This window comes from Salvelinus alpinus, chromosome 22, assembly GCF_045679555.1.
Source record: "Salvelinus alpinus chromosome 22, SLU_Salpinus.1, whole genome shotgun sequence".
Taxonomy (NCBI): domain Eukaryota; kingdom Metazoa; phylum Chordata; class Actinopteri; order Salmoniformes; family Salmonidae; genus Salvelinus; species Salvelinus alpinus.
In genome coordinates, this window is record NC_092107.1 from 40,057,343 (window position 1) to 40,079,842 (window position 22,500).

General features: G+C 41.7%; 1 protein-coding gene across 3 annotated transcripts in view; it reads left to right on the forward strand.

Annotated features, from left to right (window-relative positions):
* clpb (ClpB family mitochondrial disaggregase) overlaps window positions 1-22,500 on the forward strand; it is a 78,764-nt gene that overhangs the window by 50,171 nt on the left and 6,093 nt on the right. For 2 of the 3 annotated variants that reach the window (XM_071360082.1, XM_071360083.1), the window contains 7 exons: window positions 6,545-6,622; window positions 9,737-9,792; window positions 9,897-9,941; window positions 10,476-10,637; window positions 10,970-11,126; window positions 11,502-11,575; window positions 11,844-11,963. In XM_071360082.1, coding sequence (XP_071216183.1) covers window positions 6,545-6,622; window positions 9,737-9,792; window positions 9,897-9,941; window positions 10,476-10,637; window positions 10,970-11,126; window positions 11,502-11,575; window positions 11,844-11,963 — 692 coding nt within the window. Of the gene's footprint in view, window positions 1-6,544; window positions 6,623-9,736; window positions 9,793-9,896; window positions 9,942-10,475; window positions 10,638-10,969; window positions 11,127-11,501; window positions 11,576-11,685; window positions 11,729-11,843; window positions 11,964-22,500 lie in introns of all 3 variants that reach the window. The other variant, XR_011669897.1, reaches the window with a different exon arrangement.

Below are 22,500 nucleotides of genomic sequence, written 5' to 3' on the forward strand. Positions count from 1 at the left end.
TGTACATGTGGCACTATAGGAATGTGTTCTGTTTAGAATGTCTGGTGATGTGCTGGTCCACTATGTGAATGTGTTCTGTTTAGAATGTCTGGTGATGTCCTGGTCCACTATGTGAATGTGTTCTGTTTAGAATGTCTGGTGATGTGCTGGTCCACTATGTGAATGTGTTCTGTTTAGAATGTCTGGTGATGTGCTGGTCCACTATGTGAATGTGTTCTGTTTAGAATGTCTGGTGATCTGCTGGTCCACTATGTGAATGTGTTCTGTTTAGAATGTCTGGTGATGTGCTGGTCCACTATGTGAATGTGTTCTGTTTAGAATGTCTGGTGATGTCCTGGTCCACTATGTGAATGTGTTCTGTTTAGAATGTCTGGTGATGTGCTGGTCCACTATGTGAATGTGTTCTGTTTAGAATGTCTGGTGATGTCCTGGTCCACTATGTGAATGTGTTCTGTTTAGAATGTCTGGTGATGTGCTGGTCCACTATGTGAATGTGTTCTGTTTAGAATGTCTGGTGATGTGCTGGTCCACTATGTGAATGTGTTCTGTTTAGAATGTCTGGTGATGTGCTGGTCCACTATGTGAATGTGTTCTGTTTAGAATGTCTGGTGATGTCCTGGTCCACTATGTGAATGTGTTCTGTTTAGAATGTCTGGTGATGTCCTGGTCCACTATGTGAATGTGTTCTGTTTAGAATGTCTGGTGATGTCCTGGTCCACTATGTGAATGTGTTCTGTTTAGAATGTCTGGTGATGTCCTGGTCCACTATGTGAATGTGTTCTGTTTAGAATGTCTGGTGATGTCTGGTCCACTATGTGAATGTGTTCTGTTTGATGTCCTGGTCCACTATGTGAATGTGTTCTGTTTAGAATGTCTGGTGATGTCCTGGTCCACTATGTGAATGTGTTCTGTTTAGAATGTCTGGTGATGTCCTGGTCCACTATGTGAATGTGTTCTGTTTAGAATGTCTGGTGATGTCCTGGTCCACTATGTGAATGTGTTCTGTTTAGAATGTCTGGTGATGTGCCGTGAATGTGTTCTGTTTAGAATGTCTGGTGATGTCCTGGTCCACTATGTGAATGTGTTCTGTTTAGAATGTCTGGTGATGTGCTGGTCCACTATGTGAATGTGTTCTGTTTAGAATGTCTGGTGATGTCCTGGTCCACTATGTGAATGTGTTCTGTTTAGAATGTCTGGTGATGTGCTGGTCCACTATGTGAATGTGTTCTGTTTAGAATGTCTGGTGATGTGCTGGTCCACTATGTGAATGTGTTCTGTTTAGAATGTCTGGTGATGTGCTGGTCCACTATGTGAATGTGTTCTGTTTAGAATGTCTGGTGATGTGCTGGTCCACTATGTGAATGTGTTCTGTTTAGAATGTCTGGTGATGTCTGCTGGTCCACTATGTGAATGTGTTCTGTTTAGAATGTCTGGTGATGTCCTGGTCCACTATGTGAATGTGTTCTGTTTAGAATGTCTGGTGATGTCCTGGTCCACTATGTGAATGTGTTCTGTTTAGAATGTCTGGTGATGTCCTGGTCCACTATGTGAATGTGTTCTGTTTAGAATGTCTGGTGATGTGCTGGTCCACTATGTGAATGTGTTCTGTTTAGAATGTCTGGTGATGTGCTGGTCCACTATGTGAATGTGTTCTGTTTAGAATGTCTGGTGATGTCCTGGTCCACTATGTGAATGTGTTCTGTTTAGAATGTCTGGTGATGTTGGGGTCCACTATGTGAATGTGTTCTGTTTAGAATGTCTGGTGATGTCCTGGTCCACTATGTGAATGTGTTCTGTTTAGAATGTCTGGTGATGTCCTGGTCCACTATGTGAATGTGTTCTGTTTAGAATGTCTGGTGATGTCCTGGTCCACTATGTGAATGTGTTCTGTTTAGAATGTCTGGTGATGTCCTGGTCCACTATGTGAATGTGTTCTGTTTAGAATGTCTGGTGATGTCCTGGTCCACTATGTGAATGTGTTCTGTTTAGAATGTCTGGTGATGTCCTGGTCCACTATGTGAATGTGTTCTGTTTAGAATGTCTGGTGATGTCCTGGTCCACTATGTGAATGTGTTCTGTTTAGAATGTCTGGTGATGTCCTGGTCCACTATGTGAATGTGTTCTGTTTAGAATGTCTGGTGATGTCCTGGTCCACTATGTGAATGTGTTCTGTTTAGAATGTCTGGTGATGTGCTGGTCCACTATGTGAATGTGTTCTGTTTAGAATGTCTGGTGATGTGCTGGTCCACTATGTGAATGTGTTCTGTTTAGAATGTCTGGTGATGTGCTGGTCCACTATGTGAATGTGTTCTGTTTAGAATGTCTGGTGATGTCCTGGTCCACTATGTGAATGTGTTCTGTTTAGAATGTCTGGTGATCTGCTGGTCCACTATGTGAATGTGTTCTGTTTAGAATGTCTGGTGATGTGCTGGTCCACTATGTGAATGTGTTCTGTTTAGAATGTCTGGTGATGTGCTGGTCCACTATGTGAATGTGTTCTGTTTAGAATGTCTGGTGATGTCCTGGTCCACTATGTGAATGTGTTCTGTTTAGAATGTCTGGTGATGTCCTGGTCCACTATGTGAATGTGTTCTGTTTAGAATGTCTGGTGATGTCCTGGTCCACTATGTGAATGTGTTCTGTTTAGAATGTCTGGTGATGTGCTGGTCCACTATGTGAATGTGTTCTGTTTAGAATGTCTGGTGATGTGCTGGTCCACTATGTGAATGTGTTCTGTTTAGAATGTCTGGTGATGTCCTGGTCCACTATGTGAATGTGTTCTGTTTAGAATGTCTGGTGATCTGCTGGTCCACTATGTGAATGTGTTCTGTTTGTCTGGTGATGTCCTGGTCCACTATGTGAATGTGTTTGTCTTGTCACTAGGAACAGCAGCAGGGTCCACTGGCTGTGTGACTACAAACACAACATCCTAGAACACCCCCATTATCAGTGGGAATGCTGGGATGTGTAGTCAGTGGCAGCAGGCAGAGCAGATTGCATGCTGGGAGCTGTGGTCCAGGCAGGGCAGTTGTCAAGGTCTCTGTGGCTGATGTGATGAATGGTGGTTGTTGTCGTGGCAAATTGTCCTGAAAGCAATCTGAGACACATCACCACGGCGATAAAGGAAGAGCTTATTGATCCCTGTGAAGTAATACAGTGAATATATCACACACATACAAACACACACACACACACACGGTCTCACACACACACAGTGAAAATATCAGCTAACAGACTGAGGGATGATGGTGATGATCAGCAACAACACAAAGAGAGGAGGGGTGAGGACACACACACAATGACAGCTCTAGCTAATGCTTTTTACAAGCACCCAACGGCCTGGAGGGATAAGAGAGTGTGACAGAAAGGCAGAGCGAGAAGGAGATGAGAAGGAGAGTGATCAATAGAGAAATATATAAGAGAGACAGAGAGAGAGGAGATGAGAGACACAGAGAGAGACAGAGAAGGAGATGAGAGAGGAGATGAGACACAGAGAGAGACAGAGAAGGAGATGAGACACAGAGAGAGACAGAGAAGGAGATGAGAGAGAGGAGATGAGACACAGAGAGAGACAGAGAAGGAGATGAGAGACAGAGAAGGAGATGAGACACAGAGAGAGACAGAGAAGGAGATGAGAGACAGAGAAGGAGATGAGACACAGAGAGAGACAGAGAAGGAGATGAGAGAGAGGAGATGAGACACAGAGAGAGACAGAGAAGGAGATGAGAGACAGAGAAGGAGATGAGAGACAGAGAAGGAGATGAGAGACAGAGAAGGAGATGAGACACAGAGAGAGACAGAGAAGGAGATGAGAGAGAGGAGATGAGACACAGAGAGAGACAGAGAAGGAGATGAGAGACAGAGAAGGAGATGAGAGACAGAGAAGGAGATGAGAGACAGAGAAGGAGATGAGAGACAGAGAAGGAGATGAGAGACAGAGAAAGAGATTAGACACAGAGAGAGACAGAGAAGGAGATGAGAGACAGAGAAGGAGATGAGAGACAGAGAAGGAGATGAGAGAGACAGAGAGAGAGAGAGTAGATGAGAGACACGGAGAAAGAGATGAGACACAGAGAGAAATAGATCAGAGAGACAGCCATCACAGCAGCAATATTTGTGACCTGTTGCCACAAGAAAAGGGCAACCAGTGAAGAACAAACACCCTTGTAAATACAACTCATATTTATGTTTATTTATTTTCCCTTTTGTACAATAACTATTCTAAAGCCCCTTGAATTGAGTTGAGAAACAGAGACGGGAGGGGCAGAGACGGGAGGGGCAGAGACGGGAGGGGCAGGGACGGGAGGGACAGGGACGGGAGGGACAGGGACGGGAGGGACAGGGACGGGAGGGGCAGAGACGGGAGGGACAGCGGTTTTAGAACTAGTTCCATGTTGCGAGGCAGGTTCCTCCTGGATGACCCATGACTGGTCTCTGGCTACAAACACTGTCTCTGTTTGGAGAGGGAAGATCACACACACACCACACACACACACACCACACACACACACACACACCACCCCCACACACACACACACACACACACACCACCCCCCCCACACACACCACACACACACACTATACACACACACACAGGAAGGAGTGGATTGATCCTTGTTCAGCTCTCAGGCTAGAAGTCATTGTGGAGGATGATCCTCTTATCACATTATAGTCCTCTACCCTACCAGACCTGGTCAGTACCGTGTGTGTGTGTGTGTGTGTGTGTGTGTGTGTGTGTGTGTGTGTGTGTGTGTGTGTGTGTGTGTGTGTGTGTGTGTGTGTGTGTGTGTGTGTGTGTGTGTGTGTGTGTGTGTGTGTGTGTGTGTGTGTGTTGTACTGTTCTTGTTCTAGAACGTGTTCTTTGAGGGCTGTCAGTGCGTCCTTCTGCCAAAGTCAATCTCAATCAGCTAACACAGACGCTCTCTTCTGCAGGGTATACTGTCATTCAGTCTGTTTAACACACACACACACACACACACACACACACACACACACACAGACAGACAGTAATAAGTCAGACTGGCTCGTAGAAGTATAGCCTGTAGGCGTCAGTATTCATCTTCATGACAATCACTCTTCCTTCTCTCAATTTATCTCTCTACCAATTCCTCCGCCTCTCATTCTCTCAATCCATCTCTCTACCAACTCTAATCTCTCTCCCTCTCTCTACCAACTCTCATCTCTCTCCCTCTCTCTACCAACTCTCATATATCTCCCTCTCTCTACCAACTCTCATATCTCTCCCTCTCTCTACCAACTCTCATATCTCTCCCTCTCTCTTATTTTCCTCAACCCTGTGTCCCCTTTTAACTCAACCTCCTTAATCTCTCCATTCCTCTCTCCATCTCTTCTCTCCATCTCTTCTCTCCATCTCTTCTCTCCATCTCTTCTCTCCATCTCCTCTCTCCATCTCCTCTCTCCATCTCCTCTCTCCATCTCTTCTCTCCGTTCCTCTCTCCATCTCTTCTCTCCGTTCCTCTCTCCATCTCTTCTCTCCATCTCTTCTCTCCATCTCTCCATCTCTTCTCTCCATCTCTCCATCTCTTCTCTCCATCTCTTCTCTCCATCTCTCCATCTCTTCTCTCCATCTCTCCATCTCTTCTCTCCATCTCTTCTCTCCATCTCCTCTCTCCATCTCTTCTCTCCGTTCCTCTCCATCTCTTCTCTCCATCTCTTCTCTCCATCTCCTCTCTCCATCTCTTCTCTCCGTTCCTCTCCATCTCTTCTCTCCATCTCCTCTCTCCATCTCTTCTCTCCATCTCTTCTCTCCATCTCTTCCTCTATCGTTCAGCCCCTCTATCTCTGTTCTAGTGAGAAGTTTGTACTTAGATGGGTGGAGTGTGCTGTTACGACAGGGAGAGGCGGATCAACGGGTTTCTCTGTCATAGAGTGGACACACACACACACACACACACACACAACCCATTGTGGTGGTTGTTGAGAAACTGCAGCGTCCTCTCTGCTGCATGTACAACCAGACTGAGATATGAGACATGTATTGTAATGTGTGTTTTTGGCAGCTGGAACCAGACCAAGTTCCCTGTGTTTTATTTCTCCTTTCTCCTCCCTCACGCCCCCTCCCTCACCTACCGTGCCTCCGCCCTCCCGCCCGGAGGGGGGGGAGGGGTTTGGTTGCTGGGGTGATGGTTGGGTAAGGTAGGCAAGGCTCTCTTCTCTGGGCGAGTCGTGTGTGTGTGTGTGAGAGAGAGAGAGGCTCAGATCCATGCTAACCTGATTTAGCTTTGGCTGCGCCGGGGAGGCTAACACGATTACCTCTGGCTAATGGCCCTACTGACTGGGAGAGGGAGAGGAAAGGAGAAGGGATTGTGGGAGGTTGGGAAAGGGGGATGACAGGGGGAGAGGGAGTGGGGAGGCAGGATAGCCTGTGATAATTATCCCCCTCCCTCCCGAGGCATTGATGGATTCAACTTTAGAGATCTCTCTCTCTCTCTCTCTCTCTCTTTCTCTCTCTTTCTCTCTCAATCTCTCTTTCTCTCTCAATCTCTCTCTCTCTCTAACCACATCCCTCTCTCTCTGTCTACAGCGATCAGGAGGAAGGAGAATGGCTGGTATGACGAAGAACATCCCCTCGTCTTCCTCTTCCTCGGCTCCTCTGGAATCGGTAACTCCTCTACATCCCTCGTTCCACTCAGCTGTGATGTCATGGAGCCTGTCTGTAGCACTAGCCTGGTTAAAAGACCAGGAAAAGACACGGGTAGCACCAATGTCGTCGTTTATTCACCAACATTTCCACAGCAAGCTGTCTTCATCAGGGTTTCCTGTTAAACACTGCAGGTCACCAGTATATATACAGGCTTCATCAGGGTTTCCTGTTAAACACTGCAGGTCACCAGTATATATACAGGCTTCATCAGGGTTTCCTGTTAAATACTGCAGGTCACCAGTATATATACAGGCTTCATCAGGGTTTCCTGTTAAATACTGCAGGTCACCAGTATATATACAGGCTTCATCAGGGTTTCCTGTTAAATACTGCAGGTCACCAGTATATATACAGGCTTCATCTGGGTTTCCTGTTAAACACTGCAGGTCACCAGTATATATACAGGCTTCATCAGGGTTTCCTGTTAAACACTGCAGGTCACCAGTATATATACAGGCTTCATCAGGGTTTCCTGTTAAACACTGCAGGTCACCAGTATATATACAGGCTTCATCAGGGTTTCCTGTTAAATACTGCAGGTCACCAGTATATATACAGGCTTCATCAGGGTTTCCTGTTAAACACTGCAGGTCACCAGTATATATACAGGCTTCATCAGGGTTTCCTGTTAAACACTGCAGGTCACCAGTATATATACAGGCTTCATCAGGGTTTCCTGTTAAACACTGCAGGTCACCAGTATATATACAGGCTTCATCAGGGTTTCCTGTTAAACACTGCAGGTCACCAGTATATATACAGGCTTCATCTGGGTTTCCTGTTAAACACTGCAGGTCACCAGTATATATACAGGCTTCATCAGGGTTTCCTGTTAAACACTGCAGGTCACCAGTATATATACAGGCTTCATCAGGGTTTCCTGTTAAACACTGCAGGTCACCAGTATATATACAGGCTTCATCAGGGTTTCCTGTTAAACACTGCAGGTCACCAGTATATATACAGGCTTCATCAGGGTTTCCTGTTAAACACTGCAGGTCACCAGTATATATACAGGCTTCATCAGGGTTTCCTGTTAAACACTGCAGGTCACCAGTATATATACAGGCTTCATCAGGGTTTCCTGTTAAACACTGCAGGTCACCAGTATATATACAGGCTTCATCAGGGTTTCCTGTTAAACACTGCAGGTCACCAGTATATATACAGGCTTCATCAGGGTTTCCTGTTAAACACTGCAGGTCACCAGTATATATACAGGCTTCATCTGGGTTTCCTGTTAAACACTGCAGGTCACCAGTATATATACAGGCTTCATCTGGGTTTCCTGTTAAACACTGCAGGTCACCAGTATATATACAGGCTTCATCAGGGTTTCCTGTTAAACACTGCAGGTCACCAGTATATATACAGGCTTCATCAGGGTTTCCTGTTAAACACTGCAGGTCACCAGTAAATATACAGGCTTCATCTGGGTTTCCTGTTAAACACTGCAGGTCACCAGTATATATACAGGCTTCATCAGGGTTTCCTGTTAAACACTGCAGGTCACCAGTATATATACAGGCTTCATCAGGGTTTCCTGTTAAACACTGCAGGTCACCAGTATATATACAGGCTTCATCTGGGTTTCCTGTTAAACACTGCAGGTCACCAGTATATATACAGGCTTCATCAGGGTTTCCTGTTAAACACTGCAGGTCACCAGTATATATACAGGCTTCATCTGGGTTTCCTGTTAAACACTGCAGGTCACCAGTATATATACAGGCTTCATCAGGGTTTCCTGTTAAACACTGCAGGTCACCAGTATATATACAGGCTTCATCAGGGTTTCCTGTTAAACACTGCAGGTCACCAGTAAATACAGGTTTCCATTGGACACACACAGGTGATTGTAATCATGGCTGGCTGTGGCATGATGTCATTGGTCAATTTACAAATATCAACAGTGTATACAAAAGCATGAATGGATATCCAACGATAATAGGTAGACTACAATTACATCATAAGTAGCCTACAAAATGTTATTTACAATAGCGTGGTTGCCAGATCTGTTTGTGCTTTAGCCTACTCCTCTGACGTTGGTTGACATGCCATTTACAAACCGATCTGGCAACTACGCTATGACTGTACACTTGTACACCTATAGAACTACTCTCTCACACACACACACACACACACACACACACACACACACACACACACACACACACACTCTCATACACTCTCATACACTCTCACACACACACACTCTCATACACTCTCACACACACACACACACACTCAAACATACTCACACACACACTCTCTCAAACATACACACACACTTATACACTCTCTCACACACACACACACACACTCACACGCACACACACACACACACAGAGAGAGAGAGTCAGCAGCAGTGGTTCTGGGTAAGATATGACAGGGTTTAGGGATGTGTGGTGTGTGTGTGATATATATATATTATATATGACCGGGTTTAGGGATGTATGGTGTGTGTGTGAGAGAGATATGACAGGGCTGGGAGATAGAGGGGAGGCAGTGTTCATATTCTCTCTGCCTCCAGCGACAGTGGCCAGGGGACATTAATATTTAACACATGGCCAGTCCCCATCTATCTATCTGGAGATAATACACACAGACCGTCCATACGGAGATAATACACACAGACCGTCTATCTGGAGATAATACACACAGACCGTCTATCTGAAGATAATACACACAGACCGTCTATCTGGAGATAATACACACAGACCGTCTATCTGGAGATAATACACACAGACCGTCCATATGGAGATGAACATTTATAAGAGGAATATTTTACTGCTTGAGAGTGAGTGATGCCAAAACCATCATCAACCAACCCTCCTTCTCGTTATTGATCCACCAATCAGATTGCAGGGACAACAACTCATAGCCTATCAGCAGCTCAGAGATCTACCTGCGATTCCACCCAGATCATCATTACAATGTTGAGAGCTTCATGTGAGATCATCTTTAGAATTTTCGGAGGCTTGGTTGGCAGTGGATTCTCGTCAGACCATTGACGATCAAAGCTCTGTCCATACTGCACTCTGATTGGTTACTGCTCTCCTCTTCCCACAGGTAAGACTGAGCTGGCCAAACAGGTGGCTCGTTATATGCACAAGGACCTGAAAAAGGTAACAGTCACACACGTTCACACATCAGCACAGCTGAAATCACATGGTATCACATGTACCCGTGTGTTATTACGGCTCATTAAACACGAGCCTTCTTCTCTCAGGGATTCATCCGCGTGGACATGTCTGAGTTCCAGGAGAAGCACGAGGTATGACATCATCAATAACACTTTCCCACAACCAGGAAGAGACTTCATGTTCCCACAGCCAGGAATGTAGCCGAGGGCTTGTCTGGGTCATCTACTGCCATCGTTTGGACCAGCTTCCCGGTCGCTGTCATGAACAGGTTAACCCTGTGTTGACTGAGCGACCTTGGGCTCTGTCTAACCTCTCATCGCCCACAATTCAATTCAAAGAGATGTGTCCAGGTTCCCACAGAAACACAGAGCGATGCAGCATCTGAAGGAGAGAACTCTCACTCTTCCCAAACGGCCCCAAAACCTTGTTTTTGTACCAGAGGAAGTAGTGATGTGACGTCATCTTCAGTTCAATAGGTTCATCTACCTGTTATCATAATTCTCTCACAATTTCTAACTTTTCATCTCTCTCTCTCTCTCTTTCTCTCTGCCGTCTCTCGCCGTCTATCTCTCCCTCTCTCACAATCTCTCTCTAACTCGCTCCCCACCTTTCTCCACCTCTCTCTGTCTCTCTCTCTCTCTCTGTTTCTCTGTCTCTCTGTCTAGGTGGCTAAATTCATAGGTTCTCCTCCAGGTTATGTTGGTCATGAAGAGGGAGGTCAGCTGACTAAACAGTTGAAGGCGTATCCCAATGCTGTGGTTCTGTTTGACGAGGTGGACAAGGCCCACCCAGACGTACTGACCATCATGCTACAGCTGTTCGATGAGGTACACAGAACGTTATTTTAACCGTACGAAATCACAGGTTCTACTGTGTCACTTTTCTAGGTCCTTGAGTCTCTCTTTCTCTCTGTCTCTCTGTCTCTCTCTGTCTCTACCTCTCTGTCTCTGTCTCTCTCTCTGTCTCTCTCTGTCTCTGTCTGTCTCTCTGTCTCCCTCTGTCTCTGTCTCTGTCTCTCTCTCTGTCTCTCTCTCTGTCTCTCTCTGTCTCTCTCTGTCTCTCTCTCTCTCTCTCTCTCTCTCTCTGTCTCTCTCTCTCTCTCTCTCTCTGTCTCTCTGTCTCTCTGTCTCTCTGTCTCTCTCTCTCGCGGCGCGCTCAGGGCCGTCTTACAGATGGGAAGGGGAAGACCATTGAGTGTAAGGACGCCATCTTCATCATGACCTCGAACGTGGCCAGTGATGACATCGCTCAGCATGCATTGCAGCTCCGCCAGGAGGTCCAGGAGCTCAGCCGCAGGAAACTGGTCGACAACCTGGGTGAGACACGCACAGACACGCACAGACACGCACAGACACGCACAGACACGCACAGACACGCACAGACACGCACAGACACGCACAGACACGCACAGACACGCACAGACACGCACAGACACACACACACAGACACACACACGCACACACAGACACACACACGCACACACAGACACACACACGCACACACAGACACACACACGCACACACAGACACACACGCGCACAGACACACACACACGCACAGACACACACACACACACAGACACATACACGCACAGACACACACACACACAGACACATACACACACAGACACATACACACACAGACACACAGACACAATAGACAAACAGGTAGTTAACTTCTCCTTTTCTCCAGACGATGTTCAAAAGAGGGATGATGTCACCATCTCCAGGCAGTTTAAGGACGCTGTAATTCGCCCTATTCTGAAGGTAACGCCCTCATCCTATACCCAATCACAGCATTTCGCTGACACCACAGATTGGTTGAGCCACTATTCTGAAGGTAACGCCCCACACCCTCATCCTATACCCAATCACAGCATCTCGCTGACACCACAGATTGGTTGAGCCACTATTCTGAAGGTAACGCCCCACGCCCTCATCCTATACCCAATCACAGCATCTCACTGACACCACAGATTGGTTGAGCCACTATTCTGAAATGCTCTTATTGGTGAATTCATTGTTTCCTCCCCAGGCCCATTTCCGGAGGGATGAGTTTCTGGGGCGGATCAATGAGATTGTCTACTTCCTGCCGTTCTGCCCCTCTGAACTGCAGCAGCTTGTCAGCAAAGAGCTCAACTTCTGGGCCAAGAAGGTAGCCGGTGGTGTGTGTGGGGTTACGTGTGCCCGTGCGAGTTTGCTATTGCGTAGTATTATGGACCGTGTGTTGTGTGTGATTTGTACTCACCATATGGGTGTTTTTCATTGGTGTGTGTTGACTAGAGAGACCCACTCAGATCAATACAAGCTGCTGTCCCTGGCTGCTCTGATCTGATTGTAGTGTTTAACATCACATGAACTTTCATAAATATTTAAATATCAATATCACTCTGTTTCTGTCAGCCAACTCTGCCTCAGGGAAATGATAGGGGGGGGGGGTGATGTGATGAAGGTTGACAGTAGTAGTTCTTATAACAGTGACTCCAGAGGGATTTAGCTAGCTGTGGCTCCTCGGGTAGAAGTTGACCTTATGCACAGACCTAGGATCAGTTCAGCCTTCCTAAATCCTAACCTTAACCATCCAGAGAAAAGCACCAAGCTGACCTCAGATCAATGGTAACTTCTTCATCCGACTCTGTTGGGGCTAGATGAACCGGATCTGTGATCAGAGATGTTAATATTAATTAAGAAATGCTTGCGGTGTTAAAAATGCACTGTGCAGAAATCGCTCCGCCATTTCCTGGCCTAATTTCAGTTCATGTAGAGAATAATTTTATCATCTAAACCACTGTGAAATATATTTTCCATAACCCCAAATATTGTGTTTTTATCTGTTTGAAGCTGGTGTACAAAACCGAATGTAAAAGACTCAACAACAAAAAAATAAACTTAAGAACAGGAAACATAGAAATAGAGAACATAGAACAGATCTACCGCTTCTTAGACTTGCTTTCAATGAGAATGACAGATCTATAACTCACTTTTCTCTGTGGATTTGGTCATGTCGCCCCAAAAAAGTGACTTATCGCAGCTTTAACTCGGTTGATGAATCAGGTCCATGTGCATTAGCACAGGATGCCTATTGTTGTTCTTTAACACGGGGAGAAATGACACCCATCTCCCATATAGTACTGTGGTTCACCGTCACCCTGAGCTCTCTCTCTCTCTCTCTCTCTCTCTCTCTCTCTCTCTCTCTCTCTCTCTCTCTCTCTCTCTCTCTCTCTCTCTCTCTCTCTCTCTCTCTCTCTCTCTCTCTCTCTCTCTCTCTCTCTCTCTCTCTCTCTCTCTCTCTCTCTCTCTCTCTCTCTCTCTCTCTCTCTCTCTCTGTCTCTCTGTCTCTCTGTCTCTCTCTGTCTCTCTGCTCTCTGTCTCAAATTCAAGCTGCTTTATTGGCATGAAAAACATTGTGTCAATATTGCCAAAGCAAAAATGTATACAATATACATTGTAATAAAATTATAAACAATAACAAATAATAATATAAAATGGTAGTAAATAATAATACAAAATTAAATACAAAAATAATAACAATAAAATGGTAACAGTCAATAGTAGAATGTAATGTAATAAATCTAAATATGGAAAATGAAACTATAACTAACTTATAACTAAATAACGGTCATCTTCACCATTACATCAGTACTACAACTACCATCATCACCACTACTACAACTACCATCATCATTACTACTACAACTACCATCATCATCACTACTACTACAACTACCATCATCATCACTACTACTACAACTACCATCATCATTACTACTACAACTACCATCATCATTACTACTACAACTACCATCATCATTACTACTACAACTACCATCATCATTACTACTACTACAACTACCATCATCATTACTACTACAACTACCATCATCATTACTACTACAACTACCATCATCATTACTACTACAACTACCATCATCATTACTACTACTACAACTACCATCATCATTACTACTACTACAACTACCATCATCATTACTACTACAACTACCATCATCATTACTACTACTACAACTACCATCATCATTACTACTACAACTACCATCATCATTACTACTACAACTACCATCATCATTACTACTACTACAACTACCATCATCATTACTACTACTACAACTACCATCATCATTACTACTACAACTACCATCATCATTACTACTACTACAACTACCATCATCATTACTACTACTACAACTACCATCATCATCACTACTACAACTACCATCATCATTACAACTACAACTACCATCATCATTACTACTACAACTACCATCATCATCACGACTACAACTACCATCATCATCACGACTACAACTACCATCATCATCACTACTACAACTACCATCATCATCACTACTACAACTACCATCATCATTACTACTACTACAACTACCATCATCATTACAACTACAACTACCATCATCATCACTACTACAACTACCATCATCATTACTACTACAACTACCATCATCATTACTACTACTACTACTACCATCATCATCATCACTACTACAACTACCATCATCATTACTACTACAACTACCATCATCATCACTACTACAACTACCATCATCATTACTACTACTACTACAACTACCATCATCATCACTACTACAACTACCATCATCATCACTACTACAACTACCATCATCATCACTACTACTACAACTACCATCATCATCATTACTACTACAACTACCATCATCATCACTACTACAACTACCATCATCATCACTACTACAACTACCATCATCATCACTACTACAACTACCATCATCATTACTACTACTACAACTACCATCATCATCACTACTACTACAACTACCATCATCATCACTACTACAACTACCATCATCATTACTACTACTACTACAACTACCATCATCATTACTACTACAACTACCATCATCATCACTACTACAACTACCATCATCATCACTACTACAACTACCATCATCATTACTACTACAACTACCATCATCATTACTACTACAACTACCATCATCATCACTACTACTACAACTACTATCATCATCGCTACTACTATAACTACTATCATCATCGCTACTACTACAACTACCATCATCATCACTACTACAACTACCATCATCATCACTACTACAACTACCATCATCATCACTACTACTACAACTACTATCATCATCGCTACTACTACAACTACTATCATCATCGCTACTACTACAACTACTATCATCATCGCTACTACTACAACTACTATCATCATCGCTACTACTACAACTACCATCATCATCACTACTACAACTACCATCATCATCACTACTACAACTACCATCATCATCACTACTACTACCATCATCATCACTACTACTACAACTACTATCATCATCGCTACTACTATAACTACCATCATCATTACTACTACTACAACTACCATCATCATTACTACTACAACTACCATCATCATCACTACTACAACTACCATCATCATTACTACTACAACTACCATCATCATCATCACTACTACAACTACCATCATCATTACAACTACAACTACCATCATCATCACTACTACAACTACCATCATCATTACTACTACAACTACCATCATCATTACTACTACAACTACCATCATCATCACTACTACAACTACCATCATCATTACTACTACAACTACCATCATCATCATCACTACTACAACTACCATCATCATTACTACTACAACTACCATCATCATCATCACTACTACAACTACCTTCATCATCATCACTACTACAACTACCATCATCATCACTACTACAACTACCATCATCATTACTACTACAACTACCATATTACTACTACAACTACCATCATCATTACTACTACAACTACCATCATCATCATCACTACTACAACTACCATCATCATCACTACTACAACTACCATCATCATCACTACTACAACTACCATCATCATTACTACTACAACTACCATCATCATTACTACTACAACTACCATCATCATCATCACTACTACAACTACCATCATCATCACTACTACAACTACCATCATCATTACTACTACTACAACTACCATCATCATTACTACTACTACAACTACCATCATCATCACTACTACAACTACCATCATCATTACTACTACAACTACCATCATCATCACTACTACAACTACCATCATCATTACTACTACTACAACTACCATCATCATCACTACTACAACTACCATCATCATCACTACTACTACAACTACCATCATCATTACTACTACTACAACTACCATCATCATCACTACTACTACAACTACCATCATCATCACTACTACTACCATCATCATCACTACAACTACCATCATCATCACTACAACTACCATCATCATCACTACTACAACTACCATCATCATCACAACTACAACTACCATCATCATCACTACTACAACTACCATCATCATTACTACTACAACTACCATTACTACTACAACTACCATCATCATCACAACTACAACTACCATCATCATCACTACTACAACTACCATCATCATCACAACTACAACTACCATCATCATCACTACTACAACTACCATCATCATTACTACTACAACTACCATCATCATTACTACTACAACTACCATTACTACTACAACTACCATTACTACTACAACTACCATTACTACTACAACTACCATCATCATCACTACTACAACTACCATCATCATTACTACTACAACTACCATCATCATCACTACTACTACAACTACCATTATCATCACTACTACTACAACTACCATCATCATCACTACTACAACTACCATCATCATCACTACTACAACTACCATCATCATCACTACTACAACTACCATCATCATCACTACTACAACTACCATCATCATCACTACTACAACTACCATCATCATCACTACTACAACTACCATCATCATCACTACTACAACTACCATCATCATTACTACTACTACAACTACCATCATCATTACTACTACTACAACTACCATCATCATTACCACTACTACAACTACCATCATCATTACTACTACTACAACTACCATCATCATTACTACTACTACAACTACCATCATCATTACTACTACTACAACTACCATCATCATTACTACTACTACAACTACCATCATCACTACTACTACAACTACCATCATCATTACTACTACTACAACTACCATCATCATTACTACTACTACAACTACCATCATCATTACTACTACAACTACCATCATCATTACTACTACAACTACCATCATCATTACTACTACTACAACTACCATCATCATTACTACTACTACAACTACCATCATCATTACTACTACAACTACCATCATCATTACTACTACTACAACTACCATCATCATTACTACTACAACTACCATTACTACTACAACTACCATCATCATCACTACTACTACAACTACCATCATCATTACTACTACTACAACTACCATCATCATCACTACTACAACTACCATCATCATTACAACTACAACTACCATCATCATCACGACTACAACTACCATCATCATCACGACTACAACTACCATCATCATCACGACTACAACTACCATCATCATCACTACTACAACTACCATCATCATCACGACTACAACTACCATCATCATCACTACTACAACTACCATCATCATTACTACTACTACAACTACCATCATCATTACTACTACTACAACTACCATCATCATCACTACTACAACTACCATCATCATTACTACTACTACAACTACCATCATCATTACAACTACAACTACCATCATCATCACTACTACAACTACCATCATCATTACTACTACAACTACCATCATCATCACCACTACTACAACTACCATCATCATTACTACTACTACAACTACCATCATCATTACTACTACTACAACTACCATCATCATTACTACTACTACAACTACCATCATCATTACTACTACTACAACTACCATCATCATCACTACTACAACTACCATCATCATTACTACTACTACAACTACCATCATCATTACTACAACTACCATCATCATCACTACTACAACTACCATCATCATCACTACTACAACTACCATCATCATCACTACTACAACTACCATCATCATCACTACTACAACTACCATCATCATCACTACTACAACTACCATCATCATCACTACTACAACTACCATTACTACTACAACTACCATTACTACTACAACTACCATTACTACTACAACTACCATCATCATCACAACTACAACTACCATCATCATCACTACTACAACTACCATCATCATTACTACTACAACTACCATCATCATTACTACTACAACTACCATTACTACTACAACTACCATTACTACTACAACTACCATTACATTTTTTTACATTTTAGTCATTTAGCAGACGCTCCTATCCAGAGCGACTTACAGTAGAGTGCATACATTTTATAAAAAAAATTTTTTATATTTTAATTTTTAGTTCTATTTAAAATATTTTTATACTTATTTTATTGTTACGTTTCTTTTTTCTTTTTTTTCTTTTTTTCTTTTTTTTTTTTTTTTTTTTACATACTGAGACAAGGATATCCCTACCGGCCAAGAGCAGACGCTCCTATCCAGAGCGACTTACAGTAGAGTGCATACATTTTTATTACATTTTTACATACTGAGACAAGGATATCCCTACCGGCCAAACCCTCCCTACCGGCCAAACCCTCCCTAACCCGGACGACGCTATGCCAATTGTGCGTCGCCCCACGGATCTCCCGGTTGCGGCCGGCTGCGACAGAGCCTGGGCGCGAACTCAGCCCAGCCTGGGCGCGAACCCAGAGACTCTGGTGGCGCAGCTAGCACTGCGATGCAGTGCCCTAGACCACTGCGCCACCCGGGAGATACATTACTACTCCAACTACCATTACTACTACAACTACCATTACTACTACAACTACCATCATCATTACTACTACAACTACCATCATCATCACTACTACTACAACTACCATTATCATCACTACTACTACAACTACCATCATCATCACTACTACAACTACCATCATCATCACTACTACAACTACCATCATCATTACTACTACTACAACTACCATCATCATTACCACTACTACAACTACCATCATCATTACTACTACTACAACTACCATCATCATTACTACTACAACTACCATCATCATCACTACTACTACAACTACCATCATCATTACTACTACTACTACAACTACCATCATCATCACTACTACAACTACCATCATCATCACTACTACAACTACCATCATCATTACTACTACAACTACCATCATCATCACTACTACAACTACCATCATCATCACTACTACAACTACCATCATCATCACTACTACAACTACCATCATCATCACTACTACAACTACCATCATCATTACTACTACTACAACTACCATCATCATTACTACTACTACAACTACCATCATCATCACTACTACAACTACCATCATCATCACTACTACAACTACCATCATCATCACTACTACAACTACCATCATCATCACTACTACAACTACCATCATCATTACTACTACTACAACTACCATCATCATCACTACTACTACAACTACCATCATCATTACTACTACAACTACCATCATCATCACTACTACAACTACCATCATCATCACTACTACAACTACCATCATCATTACTACTACAACTACCACCATCATTACTACTACAACTACCATCATCATCACTACTACTACAACTACTATCATCATCGCTACTACTATAACTACTATCATCATCGCTACTACTACAACTACCATCATCATCACTACTACAACTACCATCATCATCACTACTACAACTACCATCATCATCACTACTACTACAACTACTATCATCATCGCTACTACTACAACTACTATCATCATCGCTACTACTACAACTACTATCATCATCGCTACTACTACAACTACTATCATCATCGCTACTACTACAACTACCATCATCATCACTACTACAACTACCATCATCATCACTACTACAACTACCATCATCATCACTACTACTACCATCATCATCACTACTACTACAACTACTATCATCATCGCTACTACTATAACTACCATCATCATTACTACTACTACAACTACCATCATCATTACTACTACAACTACCATCATCATCACTACTACAACTACCATCATCATTACTACTACAACTACCATCATCATCATCACTACTACAACTACCATCATCATTACAACTACAACTACCATCATCATCACTACTACAACTACCATCATCATTACTACTACAACTACCATCATCATTACTACTACAACTACCATCATCATCACTACTACAACTACCATCATCATTACTACTACAACTACCATCATCATCACTACTACAACTACCATCATCATTACTACTACAACTACCATCATCATCATCACTACTACAACTACCATCATCATCATCACTACTACAACTACCATCATCATCACTACTACAACTACCATCATCATTACTACTACAACTACCATATTACTACTACAACTACCATCATCATCACTACTACAACTACCATCATCATCACTACTACAACTACCATCATCATCACTACTACAACTACCATCATCATTACTACTACAACTACCATCATCATTACTACTACAACTACCATCATCATCATCACTACTACAACTACCATCATCATCACTACTACAATTACCATCATCATTACTACTACTACAACTACCATCATCATTACTACTACTACAACTACCATCATCATCACTACTACAACTACCATCATCATTACTACTACTACAACTACCATCATCATCACTACTACAACTACCATCATCATCACTACTACTACAACTACCATCATCATTACTACTACTACAACTACCATCATCATCACTACTACTACAACTACCATCATCATCACTACTACTACAACTACCATCATCATCACTACTACTACAACTACCATCATCATCACTACTACTACAACTACCATCATCATCACTACTACTACAACTACCATCATCATCACTACTACAACTACCATCATCATTACTACTACAACTACCATTACTACTACAACTACCATCATCATCACAACTACAACTACCATCATCATCACTACTACAACTACCATCATCATCACAACTACAACTACCATCATCATCACTACTACAACTACCATCATCATTACTACTACAACTACCATCATCATTACTACTACAACTACCATTACTACTACAACTACCATTACTACTACAACTACCATTACTACTACAACTACCATCATCATCACTACTACAACTACCATCATCATTACTACTACAACTACCATCATCATCACTACTACTACAACTACCATTATCATCACTACTACTACAACTACCATCATCATCACTACTACAACTACCATCATCATCACTACTACAACTACCATCATCATCACTACTACAACTACCATCATCATCACTACTACAACTACCATCATCATTACTACTACTACAACTACCATCATCATTACTACTACTACAACTACCATCATCATTACCACTACTACAACTACCATCATTACTACTACTACAACTACCATCATCATTACTACTACAACTACCATCATCATCACTACTACTACAACTACCATCATCATTACTACTACTACAACTACCATCATCATTACTACTACTACAACTACCATCATCATCACTACTACAACTACCATCATCATTACTACTACAACTACCATCATCATCACTACTACAACTACCATCATCATCACTACTACAACTACCATCATCATTACTACTACTACAACTACCATCATCATTACTACTACTACAACTACCATCATCATTACTACTACAACTACCATCATCATCACTACTACAACTACCATCATCATCACTACTACAACTACCATCATCATCACTACTACAACTACCATCATCATTACTACAACTACCATCATCATCACTACTACTACAACTACCATCATCATTACTACTACAACTACCATCATCATCACTACTACAACTACCATCATCATCACTACTACAACTACCATCATCATCACTACTACAACTACCATCATCATCACTACTACAACTACCATCATCACTACTACTACAACTACCATCATCATCACTACTACAACTACCATCATCATCACTACTACAACTACCATCATCATCACTACTACTACAACTACTATCATCATCGCTACTACTATAACTACTATCATCATCGCTACTACTACAACTACCATCATCATTACTACTACAACTACCATCATCATCACTACTACAACTACCATCATCATCACTACTACAACTACCATCATCATCACTACTACTACAACTACTATCATCATCGCTACTACTATAACTACCATCATCATTACTACTACTACAACTACCATCATCATTACTACTACAACTACCATCATCACTACTACAACTACCATCATCATTACTACTACAACTACCATCATCATCATCACTACTACAACTACCATCATCATTACAACTACAACTACCATCATCATCACTACTACAACTACCATCATCATTACTACTACAACTACCATCATCATTACTACTACAACTACCATCATCATCACTACTACAACTACCATCATCATCACTACTACAACTACCATCATCATTACTACTACAACT